General features: G+C 41.6%; 1 protein-coding gene across 15 annotated transcripts in view; it reads left to right on the plus strand.

The window, feature by feature from the left end:
• GNB1L (G protein subunit beta 1 like) overlaps positions 1–13838 on the plus strand; it is a 77028-nt gene that overhangs the window by 22237 nt on the left and 40953 nt on the right. For 3 of the 15 annotated variants that reach the window (XM_042441968.1, XM_042441967.1, XM_042441974.1), the window contains 2 exons: positions 2482–2549; positions 4759–4878. The exons of 1 other annotated variant lie outside the window; for it this stretch is intronic. In XM_042441968.1, the coding sequence (XP_042297902.1) occupies positions 4865–4878 (14 nt within the window). In that variant the 5' untranslated portion in view covers positions 2482–2549; positions 4759–4864. Of the gene's footprint in view, positions 1–2481; positions 2550–3126; positions 3991–4758; positions 4879–6684; positions 6857–8235; positions 8436–13838 lie in introns of those variants that run through there. 11 more of the 15 variants (XM_042441973.1, XM_042441969.1, XM_042441981.1 and 8 more) reach the window with 9 other exon arrangements.

Raw genomic sequence — 13838 nt, forward strand, 5'->3', positions numbered from 1 at the left:
CATAAGATTTTGCAAGAGTGTTATTATTTAATATATAAATATCATTCCAGACTTTTACTATTTGTGCTGAAAAATATAGTATTTTTATTTTTAAAAAGTCCTTCCTACAGAGCATTTAAATAATGTAGTCTCATAGGATTTCATGTTTGCATGAATATAACTGTGCTCACGTGTTACACTGTCTATATGGAAATAACCTTTGAACAGAAGAAAGCACGGGTATCATCGCGTATGTGAGGCGATACTATGTGAACAAGTCTTGGACCCATGCACTTCCTTGTCACCTCTGCTTCTCTGCTAAGGCAGTAAAGAAGAAAGCAGAATTCTTGGCTTCCATAGAGAAATTGCAGTTTTAACTGTGGTTTATGTAAATAAAGTAACTTCATACCTTGGTTAATTCTTGGACTGGTACCGGAAGGATAACTAAGCTGGAATCAAGAAACAGTGTTCCATACCTGGGGGGAAATAATTTGAAATAAATCACATATTTTTAAACTGCATGTGAAAATGTAATGTCAGCTCCTTTGCATGCACTGGACCCTCCAGGTGTTGTGATGGGAGACTGAGTCTTCCATTTTAGGTGATATTACCTCTGTTTTTAACCCTGCCGCATGCACTTTTAAGATGGACCTGTTTTTATTTTTATGGGTCTAATTTCCAACCATCAACATGACACTGCCATTTACTTTTACTTTGCAGTCCAATCCACCAAACAGTGATACCTTTATTGGCCAACCGAACTGCACAGTATACCTGTTGCAAGCTTTAGAAGCGCCACTTGCAACAAGTACAGTATATTGTGCATTTCGGTTGGCCAATAAAGGTATCACTGTTTGGTGGGTTTTTGTCTGAATTTACTAAATGGCCAACACAGTTTACCCCTGCATGGTTTTTGCAGTCCAATGTTGGTTTCGAGCACAGATAGGTTTTAATCTCTGGGTATAAATAAGATGATACACATTTATTTTGTCCCGCATTTTCTCCAATGAGCTCCCCATATGTGGCTCTGAGAAACTGGCCCACCACCTTATAGTTTCTTGGCTCATTTGAGACTGGAACCTGGATCTCCCAAATTCCAGTGTACCATTTTGGCTTTCCAAACTCTCTGCTGCATCCTTCCCTAACAACTCCCACTTTCTCCAGCCAGCAGACCATGGCTATGGGAGAGGCGGGATAGAAATAAAAAATCATCATCATCATCATCCAGCACACCTAAGGAGTGCCAAATTGAGGAAGGCTGCATAATGGAATTTGAGTACGCTAAAAGGATTGCAAAAGAAAACAACAGTAGTCTGAGCCTCACTTGAAGGACTTTTGATGAAACAGATATTCTCCAGAAAGTTTCCTCCAAAGCATTTTTTTTTAAAAATTCTTTAGCCTCTTAGCCAACTTCTAATCAGTGTTTTAACCATCTCTTCCAGCACATCAATGTCTCATTTGCATGAGATGGTGAAATATTAAAGGGGAAAAAACCTCTAAGTAGTAACAATTACAAAGCCTTCTTTGTATATGCTAAGCAAATGCGCGCGCTCGCGCACCCCTGTTCATGCTCACTCCGAGCGACTCGAGGGCTCCAGAGAAAGAAATAAGGGTGCGCATGTGAGAGACTGAGAGCCTTTGGTAGTGTCCTATGTACGGCATCATAAAAAGACTAAAAAAAAGTCCTGGCTTTGGTTGCTGTTGGCAATGCAGGATTTATACACTTCTCTTATACAAAATGAAGGGGTGTGTTGTTGAGGCAGGGAGGGGGGGTCCTCTCTCCAGAGAACAATGCAAAGGTCAACTGTGTTGCTTTGCGCTCTCCGTCGCATGATGTGAGTGGGTACGTGAATGCATCCCTGGAATTCCACTGTGGGATCTGCATCTTTTGAAGCCGATGCTAAAATTACTGCCTCGGTTCTTCCGAAGGCGGATACTGATAGAAGATTCAATGAAATCTAAGGTCGCTGGTCGAGGAGGCGTTGAAAGATACCTGGCTATGATACTATTTCTGATTTAATAATGCGAATGAGAGGCTAGCCCTTTGTAATAATTAGGACTAATTATGGAAGAGGTGTTGACAGATGGGCTAAGAGGAAACAAACTGCCTTTATCCAGTAGCTTAGAGTCGGATTACTAGGCTTGTGTTATCTGTTTCTCAGAAAGTAGATGCTTCAATCATTCACTAAGTCTTCAAAGGTGAAAAGGGATCCTAACAATATACAGGATTTGGGAAGAAGCTATGAAATAAGTCTTTGATATGGTTTGGGGTTTTTTTTCTCCTCTTTCGAAAATGACTAAATTAATCCCCTTTCCGTAAATTGTCATAGGTTTTTAAAGTTTGAATTATAGATGGAGAATCTGATTTGGATTACTTGGAACAAAGGCACCCGAGTATCGGTGACTCCTCTGAGTGGCAGCTGTAGTGGTTTGTGGATTAAGCAGTGGCTGGCCTTTCCTCTCGTGGTTAGAATAGTAACTCCTTTCTTTCCCCCTTTCCAGCACTGTTTGTTGTCCTCTTTGGAAAGTGAAGTTGCCTAAGAACTTTGTGGCTCGTCTTTCGTAGTTTGGTAAGTATGAGACAGCTGCTGATGACAAGCCAAAGATGACAGTTTTCATAGAAATAGAAGACTTTCATCTAGAAGACCCTCCATGTAAGCCCACACCACAATGAACTACTTAGGAGCAGGGGAAATGATCCAGATAAAGAGAGAACAGAGAAGTCAAATTATAAGCAAAATTGGCCAACACAGGCATTGTTGTTCTTGTTTTGTTTTGTTTTGTTTTTTCTGTTACTTATTTTCATTATCATTATCCAACCTTTCTCCCAATACTGGAATCCATGGTGGCTTGTGATATGATTAAAGGACAACTATAAATAATAACACAATACATTCATTTTATTAAAATACAGTTGAAAAGCACATCAATGAGAAAGCTATCAAGGGCCCCATACAGACAGGCCAAAATAAAGCTGCTTCGGGTCACTTTGGAGGTATGCTGTTTCAATGATGCATGTGTCCTAAGAGTCCGGAAGATGCGCCAAAGCTGCGCTCTGTTCCTTAGGACTGGACTGTGGCTTTGGCGTGGCTTCTGGATTCTTAGTATGCATGCATCATTTAAACAGCATGTACCTCCAAAGTGACTCCAAGCAGCTTTATTTTGGCCTGTCTGTATGGGGCCAAATACAATTTTTTAACCTTCACTGAGGCTTCATCCGCACTGCAGAAATAATCCAGTCTGACCCCATTTTAACTGCCGTAGCTCAATCCAATGAAATTCAGGGAAACTGTAGTTTTGTGAGACAGTTAACCTTCTCTGTCAGAACTCTGGTGCCATAACAAACTACACTTCCTGGCATTCCATAGCACTGAGCCATAGCGGTGGTGTCAAACTGGATTGTTGTTGCCAAGTGGTGTCAAACTGGATTGTTGCTGCAGTGTGGATGCCGCCTGAGTTGGTTGTAGCAGCCAAAAGTGAAAGCCAAATATTAATTGCAAATTAGGGAATTATACCACTTAACTACACCTTTTCCTTCACACCAGGTGAATTGCTGAAAGCCCACCTGAATAGGGAGGTCTTGCTCTCTTGTGGATATTTGAAAGGTTATATCTATCTAAGAATCTTCTCATTTGTGGTACAGTTCTGTGCATGTTTTCAGAGAATGGAGGAGAAATCATGCAGCCCTTCAGATGCTGGACATCAAATGCCCGCAGCTGTAGTCAGCATAGGCCATGATGGAGCACACTGGGAGTTGCAATCCATCAGTCTCGGGAGGACTGCATGATTCCTACCACTGGTGTAGTTGTACAGTCATCTTTGCTTAGTACGGCTTACTACCTGGTATGTTTATCATCCACAGCATTTCTGAAATAGTTGAAAAACTACTCAGGTAACCCTACCATCTCACTATTTGCTTGTACAGTACTAGAATTCATCTTGTGGAAAATACATCCCAAGGCACCTACTGAATCACAGCAGGAATAAAAGTTTTAACATTACTTAGCTCAGGTTAGTGCCTTCACAACGCAAGCAGCTTCTTGGGGTTTCCAGCGTTGACCCTCTTAACAGATGCTTTCCCCACCCTCTAACCAGTCTTGACCCTGGTTCGATGGAAAGAAAGATGGTGGAGAATAAAGAAGCAGATTTGAATTATTAATACGTTGGTAACAATGGCCGGGTTTTAGCGAGCGTTTAAACATTTATAACCATTCCCATTGTGCTGTAAACATGGTCATACTTTGATCTAGATGTACTGGTTTGAGCTAATAGCGTTGGTAAAAAGGCCTTCATAAACTTGGTTGGGACACAACATGATCTGATTATGTGACGAAAGATTGACGCTTCGTGCCCTGCCAGCTCGACGGCGCAGCACAATAAAGAGGGCTATTCAGAGCTCCAAGCCCAGTGGTTCAAGTTCAGGTATTGCAGGATGGTTTTAAATTCAAGTGATGAAAACCACTTTTTGTCTTACTGGGTCTTTTTGTGCCTGCTGTACGTATAAGTCTTCCCAGTCTCTTTAACCATGGTTAAGAGGATGTGTAGCACCTAAATGAGCATATGGGCCCTTCTCCCTTCTCCCCACCTTCTCTTGCCATTGCAAAAATTCCTCTTCAGAAGTTACCATGGTGCACCATTGCATCTGCTCTGAGGCTAATGCTAACCATGGTTAACTTGAAAGATATCCTTTGAAACTGAGATTAGACCCTCCAGTGTTTGCCTGGATTAAAACCATGTGACTTTTATAACTTTGGTTATGTCTCTCTTCTTCCATTTCAGTACAGTAGTCTTCTCCATTGGGGGCCAGCCTGGTGTGCTGGTTTAAGTGTTGGACTAGGACACTGGGAGATCAGATTTTAAATCTCAGCCCAGTTATGGAAACCCTATGGATGACCTTAGGTAAGTAAAGGCCCAAAAAGACAGACCAAAATAAAGCTGCTTCTGGTCACTTTGGAGATATGCTGTTTAAATGACACACTCATTTTAAGAGGCCAGAAGCTGCGCCAAAGCTGTGCTCCAGTTCTTAGGACTGGAACATGGCTTTGGCACGGCTTCTGGCCTCTTAGGACTCATGCATCATTTAAACAGCATATATCCATTGTGACATGAAGCAGCTTTATTTTGGCCTGTCTGTTCAGACCCTAAGACTCAGCCTCCCAAGAGGAAAGCAATTACAAATCTTGGAAGGAATCTTTACATGAAAACCCTAAGATAGGGTTTGTTGGAGTCAACTTGAAGACTCCCAACCAAGTCTTCCAACAAGTTGTTGGGAGTCAACTTGAAGACTCATAACTACAAACCCTTCTCCACACCGTTGTACATTGCCACGTGTTCATCATCTATGCTACACTATTTTCACTTAGATTGCAGGTGTCTCTCCTTGACTGCTTCAGAAGCAAAATGGGACAAGGATTCAGAGGAATAGCCTTGTTAGTGTGGAACATCAGTATGCAAAAGGATCTTGTATCATTTTCGAGACTAACTGTGTGAAAGACGTTGTAGCGTAAGCTTTTGTAGGCTTGGTCAACTTCCTCAGATACATGGAGTGAACATGTAGTAGACCTAGTCTATGAAAACCTATGCTTCTTCTTTCTCACAGTTAGTCTCAAAGGCACTACAAGATCCCTTTGCACACACACCAAACTTATGAGCCAGCAATGCCTATCTTGAGTTCATTCTCTTCTGTGCCTCCGGAAAAAGGTTGGGATTTTGGCTGAGAAACAATTACAGTGAATTTTTACAAACTAGTATGATGAGGCCTTTGTGGTTTTAATCTCTTTATCTTGGTAAACTGAACTTTAGAAATGAGAAGATGTGTAAGCCAGACAATGAGAAAGTTGCATCATGTTAGATCTGTGATGGCAAAAGAGATATCACAGTCTGGAATAAATGAAAAGTGTACAGAAGCTTCCCATTCATATTTTTTTAAAATAACCTTGGCCTAAGTCTTGTGCCTTGTGTTGCTTTGCTGCAACATTTATAATGGCATACTTAGAATTTGGGAAAAGTTCCTTTTTTGGACTACCACTCCCAGAATGCCTCAACCAACTGGGCCATTGGCCAGACTGGTTGGGGCATTCTGGACATTTAGTCCAGAAAAGGGAACTTTCCCAAGCTTTGGATGTACTTTGTCAAAGAGTTGCCATTTGGGTATAAAAGGGAACGTTCTTATTGTGAAGTTCAAAATTGCTGCTTCTTCTTTCTTTTTTTTAATGACATGCCTCACCTTTTCAAAGACGAGAACGATGCGAGGTGTCTATCATGTATAATGTTCCTATGCCCTGTGGGTGGGAAAGGAAAGTAACAGAACAGACAAATAAATAAATGGGGTGTTGAAAGTGACATTCGGTTGAGTTGAGCCATTGCGCAATTGAATTGCAATCAGCTTACCGCCTTTTGCTGGTTCGCTGCCAAAAATCCTATAATGTTATACTAAGGCTAGATTAATTAAAGAGTAATTAGAAGGGAATAAATGGAGCAAAAGCTTGTCATGGGAAAAATATTTGTCTAGGATTAATTAGATTTCAAATGAAGTGTAGCTTCAAATTGCTGAAAATTACGGAGTCCTTAATTACAACTTGGGCCCGATTCATTTCAGATATTGTAACAACTTGATCTGCTTCTAGTTCTGCCATTCCCCCCTTCTTTTATTAAAAAAAAGACAGAGAGAGAGAGAACCTTCTCTTTCATATGCACTCATTTCAGGAAACGTCTGCGAAAATGTCTGGAAGGTGTTTAATTAAACCTGTGCTGTCTAAGGACATTCTGAGCAAGGCCTTGCTTACACACAGTTTGTACCTGCTCTAGCGGCAACCCTAATTAAGAGGGCTGGGCCAACTGATCTCTAGCTGACAGATGACTCCACATGGCTGAAAGGGTAAGCCTCTCCAAAGTAACCATTTCTGTGGTCCCCGCATTTTCCATTTTCTGCTAGATTTATCCAGTGTGCAGACCTAAATTCACTTCTAAGCCAGAACTTCCAGGGACAGATCCATGCATGACTCCCTTCCCCTCTTAAAAGCATTGGCATTTACCACATTGACATTTCTATACCACTTATCAGTGAACTCAGCACTCTCTAAAGCCAGTGATGTCCAAACTCTGGCCCTCCAGGTTTTTGGACTTCATCTCCCAGAAGCCCCAGCCATCTTGGCCAGTAGTCTGGGATTCTGGGAGATGAAGTGCAAAACACCTGGAGGGCCAGAGTTTGAACATCACTGCTCTAAGCAGTTTACAATTTGTGTGCCAGTTGCCCCCAACAAACTGGGGACTCATTTTGCCGATCTGTGAAAGGCTGAGTAAACCTTGGAGCCCTGGGATCTTGCTCTAGACCAGGAATGGGCAAACTCATAGGGCCCTGGTCATGGCCAGCCCAAGATATTTTGCTGTCTGAGACATGGCTTGGGTCCAGCATACTTGAGGGAACGCCTCCTCCCATACTATCCTTTCCGCGCACTCAGGTCCTCTAGGAGGAACCTACTCCAGCCAAAGAAAACCAGGCTGGTGGTGACTTCCCAGAGGCTCTTTTCAGCTGCCACTCCTAAAATATGGAATGACCTGCCGGAAGAGATCCACCAAATTGCATCTTTAGAGGCCTTTAAAAAAGCGATAAAGACGGATCTCTTCCAGCGAGCCTTTCCAGACTAACCTCCAGATGAATTAACCAAATTGATCCATTCACTCTTTCACTGCCTCTCCTGATGGTCTCTTGGAATAATTTGAACTGTGTTGATCCTTAGTTGCAAAATGTGTAACTAAGTATACTGTATTGGGGATATTGTATTGTATCTTGATGTTTATGTGCAATTTTAGCAGAAGGAGGGAGGGTTAGGGGATTAAGAAAATTTTATTATTGTCCATATATATTTTTTTTTTTTACTGTTGTTACCCACCTAGATCCCGGAAGGGTGAGGCGGGATATAAATAAATATTTTATTATTTATTTTTTATTAAATATAGTGCCCCCATTTCCAGCTAAAAAGCTAGCTGGGCTGGTTAGTTGAACCTTTCTTCAACACTGCCTGTGGGGATAGGATCCTCCATTGCACTAAAGGGCAGCTGGCCAGTTGAGGTTGTATAGTACAGGCTATGTGGAATCTCCATCTGTCCTCTCCTGTATGGCAGAAAGTGTTGGACTGGATGACTCTTGAGGTCTCTTCCAACTCTATGATTCTATGGTCGTCTCTTGGTCTGGAGGCGGGCAAGAAATGAGGCTGAGCTCTCAAATGGGGTTCACCCACCTTCTCCTTCCCCAAGGCGGTCAGAGCATCTGGATCTTCTTGGTGTGAATCTCCTCCCAATCCTTCCCTACAGTAAGGTGGAGCAGCCAGAGTCTCCTGAGGCCTGACAGCTGCTGGCTGTGGGAGCTTTTTGCAGGAGCAGAAGAGGAATTAGAAGACCTCCTGCACCCCATTCAAAAAAGGACTTGTACACATTTAAGGTGCACTTACACTCAGGTAAGTCACTAACAGGAAGCCAGCTATAACCTAATATTTGGCATCCACTGGACCTAGATGTTCCAACTGTCCTTCATGACTACAAGCCATGACAACCATATCCGCCATGAATTTGTAAATCTGCTTTTAAAGTGGACACTACATAAACTGTGGTTGCGAATTCCACCAATTATTTATCAGTGAACATTTACATCTCACCTTGCTTGTGGATCTTCTCTTCCTCCCTTCATCATCACAGCAAACCCATGATGTTGAGGTCAAGCTATGAGACAAGGACTGGTCGCCCAGTGAATTGCATGGCTAAGTGGAGGCTTGAACCTCATTTCCAGTTTATCACACTGCCACTCAAAAAGAATTATTCTAAATGAATCACATGCTGGGTGAAGTAGTCCTTCTTGTGTGTCCTACAACTCCTGCCTGTCAGTTCTGTTCTTTGTGAGTTCTAGCTACAGGAGAAACGAAGAGAGAAAAATGCAGTTGACAAACATTCCATTGCAATAGCAGGATCCAGTGGTTAATGGGGCATGTTTGCACATGTTTGACCCCCTTGGTCTTGCACAAATACATTTTACATGGAAATCGAGATCCTGGGGGAGGAAAACCATGCAAGTGAACCTCAGTGCCTTTGGAATTAAATTAACTAGGGGATAATTTCCTTTTTCTTCTGTTTCATCCTTGCATATTTTTGGAGCATTTATGCCTCAGTGGAAGGACTTTGCACCCCCCCCCCCAAATTTACAGCGTAGAACTTCCTTAGGAAAAATAAAATCTGCCCAGCTTCAGCTATTTTCATGTCCGATTTTCATGTTACGTATATCAAAATATAGACCAAATTTGGCGCTCGACTACATTTTTATTTCTCTTCCACCCGCCTCTCCTTTTGGGGGATGTTTCCATGTTGCCATGCTATTTGGCTGTCTTAGAAACCTTTACTTAGGAAACTTTTTCAGTGCCCAAAATGTTTTAACTGTATTTAGAAAGGTCAACCAGCTGATAGCTGAAGGCAAATGTTTCAGAGTGAAAGACTGCAAAAAAATTATCAGTGTGACACACCGGGAGTATTAGAATGATGAATGTTTATGTTAATATATGGGTGTACGTATTGATTAATAGCTTTTTTGGGGTTTCGCTGACTAAAATATATAAACGGCAATGAAAGCCATATGCTAGCTTGGTGTCCTAAAATCATTACGATCATTCTTACTTTTGCTCCTTTGCCGAATGCATGTTTTCATATGGAAAATAGTTATAAGGAAATTTCACAACACACAGATGGAAGCATTTGGAAGTGATCCTTAAGGCACCAGCTCAGATTCCACATTTTCTGAGAGTCACATTTGATACCGCTTCGTTTTACTTATAGGACATTATTTACTCCAAGTAAAATGCTCCCAATTTGGAAGGTTTGCCTGTTTGTGGTTACTGAGAGAGAAGGCTGATAAAAGTAACTTTAAATACCCACAGAGGTCTCAGTGGCTGGCTGTGTAAATCCATAGTTTATTTGCATCCCCATGCTTCTTTGGTTAATGTAGACAATCCCAGACTACTCTGAGCTCTTTGTTAGGTAAGATGGGTGCAAATAAGAAAAAAATATATATCAATAATCCTTCATACTGTGATTTGGTGTATTGTGAATGCCCTGCTACCTCAAAGATTTATTCAGTGTATAGTGAGCCCTCCGTTTTCTCAGGGGATCCATTCCTCTCACACACACCCGCAAAAACGGAGACTCACCGATATTCAAGCCCCATAGGCTTGAATGGGGTGCGTGCATGCAAGAGCTGCGCACCGTGGGGACACTCCCCATTGAAATTAACGGAGGTCACCCCTCCGTAAATATTCAAGACCGTGGATCTCAAGTCCGCGAGAACATAGGAGCGACTGTATATCACACCTATCTCTCACAAATGGATCTCAAGGCAGTTTAAAAGTAAATGCAAATGCATGCAGTGAATGAGAGTGTAAAATATATATACAGTGGACCTTGGTATCCGCTGAGATTTGGTTCCAGAACCCCCCCATGGATACTAAAATCTGTGGATGATCAAGTCCCATTAGATACAATGGCAGAGTAAAATGGTGTCCTTATATAAAATGGAAAAATCAAGATTTGCCTATTGGAATGTATATATATTTAAAGTATTTTCAAGCTGTGGATGCTTGAATCTGTGGATAAGAAATCCGTGGAAAAGGAGGGCTGACTGTACAATATATATAAATTTAAAACACAAATAAAACCAAATAGAGCACTCATCCAGTTAAAAGCCCCTTCAACAGTAAGTGAGGTTAATTGCCAACGGCCTACCTACCAATGAAAAGATGACAGGTAAGATCTAGTTTATTCTCTCTTGGTAGGGAATTCCATAGACTGGAGTGGCCACTGAGAAAGATGGCATATAGATTTAATTATTCATTTTCTGTGTTTGTAACCATGGTTTATTGTGATATATACTAGTTATGCAAACAACAGTTAGTGTTTACCTCCAAATTCCAGACTTAAGTATGAACTGGGTTGAAAAGCAATAGTCCTGGTTAGCAATAATAATAATAATAATTTCTCCAAACTGATCCTGGTTTAGGCTGGGTGGGATATGCACTCTTCCCCTCACATTCGCTGGGGTTAGGGTCATAGGATCCCCATGAATGTGGAAAAAATGCAAATAACAAAAACACTATGTTTTTACCAGAGAGAACCACCTCTCTAGGAATCTCTGGGTCCTCCAGTGCAACTCTGTGCTCAACATGTGCCCAACATTAACCATCGAATTGCGCTGGAGGAGCTGGAAAGGCCTAGTGGAGTGTTCTCTCTAGGAATCTCTAGGGCCTTCAGTGCGACTTTTGGTTAAAGTTGACCACAGAGATGAGCTGGAGGACTTGGATATTCCTAGAGGGAACATATTAATAAAATCCATAAATAATCAAAGCTGCAAAAGTCAAAGCCACAAATGTGGAGGGACGAGTGTAAAAATAAATCTTGTATACAGACATGTCTTTTATTCTGGCCTTAAATGCATAAAACTGAATGCATTTGGATTTCCTGCCCTGAATTGTCTGCATAAGGTGAAAATATAATGAGTAGAAGATCTGGTCCTTACACTCCGTCTAGCATCTGTCTAAAATGTAGGGGCTTGCAGCACTTATTGTTTCAATCTGTTTTTAAAAAATAAAACAAAACCCATTTGGTCAATCAAGACAGAGATGATGACAAGTAGCAAGTAGCAACTATTATCATATAGGCCGAGGATAATAACCAGCAGTCTCTTGATGGCTTGCGTCTCCATATTTAAAACTTCCAAGGGCATCAGTGTTGCATCGAGTCTCTGGAAGCGAGATGAATAATTCTCAAAACAAAATGTCATCATTATAAGACGTTTTCCAGTTCCGGTGCTTTTTAAAAAGTTGGTGTTTGCTGAGGAAATACGGCATTAAGCTTAAATAGAATCGCTAGCCACATGTTTATTGGAAAGAAAACAAATGGTGAGAGAGAATATAGTCTGAAGAAACCTGATGCGGCAGACTTGCTGAAGTGAAGTTTGTCCGGATGAGTGATTGTCTTATTACCATCATGTACCCCATTCTGAGATTTACATCTGGAAGAAGGCAGGCATCGTTGCATTATGTAAACTTGGGGAGGCCCAGATCTCTGGTGACCAGGAGTGCTTTTGCACATCTAAAGCTTGTGAGGCAACTGCACCTGTTCCTTGAGATGCCACATATGGCCATGGTGGTACATGCCTTGGTTACATCCCATATGGACTACTGTTATGCACTCTATCTGGGGCTGCCTTTGAAGAGTGTTTGGAAATTTCAGCTGGTCCAAAGAGCTGCAGCCAGACTATCAACTAGGGCAGTTTATAGAGACCACACAATGCACCTGTTGAAATGGCTCCACTAGCTATCAGTTTGTTTCTGGACACAATTCAAAGTGCTGGTTTTGACCTATAAAGCTCAGGCCCAGGCTGTTTGGCAGACTGTATCCCGCTCTCTAAGTTGGCCTGGGTTCTAAGATTCTCAGGAGAGGCATTTCTCATAGTCCCATCCCCGTGCAAGCACAGTTGGTGGGGACATGAGACTGGGCCTTTTCGGTGGCTGCCCCCAGACTCTGGAATTCCCTTACCAGGGAGCCCGGAATGGCCCCTTCCTTGTTGGCCTTTTGTCAGCAGGCTAAAACCTTTCTATTCAGACAAACTTGTAAAACAGAAAGTTTTAAAGAATGGGCTAGGGGGTGCTGTATCATTTTAACTAAACTGTTTTAAAGAGCGTTTTATCTTTTTTTAAATTGCATTTTATTCTTGGACAGTGGGATTTGTTTTAATGCTGTAATAGTTTAATTCTTCTTTAATGCTCACCTTTTGTATGTTTTTAATCATATTGTTCTTTTAAATTGTAAGCCACCTTAATTCCTGTTTTGGGGATAAAAGATGGTGGTGATGATGGTGATACAACCAAAAATGCCAAGAAGCTCTTCTTGTGTAAATAATTTTGTTGTAAAGAGGCACATCTCTTTGTAATGTGTATACTTGTTCTGTACAGTTGGCTCTCCCTGTTTGTGAATTTGACTTTTTCAGATGTGATTTTTCACAGATTATTTGCTGCTGGCTCTACTGCTGCCCTAATGCCATTTTTAATAGGGACTGCAAGATTTGCAAGAAGGAAGGACTGCGAACAAGGCCTGTTGAACTTGACAGGGACTTACTTTTGTGTCAACACACATAGGGTTGTGCTGCAGCAAATGCAAAGAATTACAGTGTTTGTGTGTGCCAGCACTTTGAAGATGAGTGTCTAATTCTTTAATCTTACTTCCCTTTGCGAGGTGGGCACCTGGCAGGCTTGGAATTTCCAATGAATAACAGGGATTTCATATATTTGATCAGTAGCACACCTGGATGTGTCAGATTCTTTTGCGTCCATAATTATGGTTGCACACCTGCTGGTTTGAGTCCCTCACTTGGTTTGCCAGATGTACCTAGCTATGTAGGAGATTTATTTCTGGTATACCTGACATTGTGTGTGTATCTGTGTAATTTCTTTGGCCACCATCTCTTGACTCCTTTTCAAAGTGAATAGAAAAATAGCATTTTTACTCTCAGTTTTTGATGCTTAGGCTATCGGGGCTGGGGCAGAGGACAAGAGAGTGTATGATATTTTACCAGCAATTTTATTTTTCCCTCAACGTGTGATGGAAATGCAAGTGACAGGGGTGGGAACAGGAGAGTTGCTGAATTCTGCTGGAATTTTTCCTGTGGGAATGAGTTAATGTTTTTGAAGCTCTGGGAGGTTTTAAAATAGGGCATAGGGGTAATCTTTCTGACGTTTGCATACTTGAAAACACTAGAACGAATTAGTAAATGAGCGTCTTTTGGAGATAAGATGGAGTAATTATCAGCTTTGGAATTGCATAAA

The sequence above is a fragment of the Sceloporus undulatus genome, chromosome 10 (genome assembly GCF_019175285.1).
Source record: "Sceloporus undulatus isolate JIND9_A2432 ecotype Alabama chromosome 10, SceUnd_v1.1, whole genome shotgun sequence".
NCBI classification, from domain to species: domain Eukaryota; kingdom Metazoa; phylum Chordata; class Lepidosauria; order Squamata; family Phrynosomatidae; genus Sceloporus; species Sceloporus undulatus.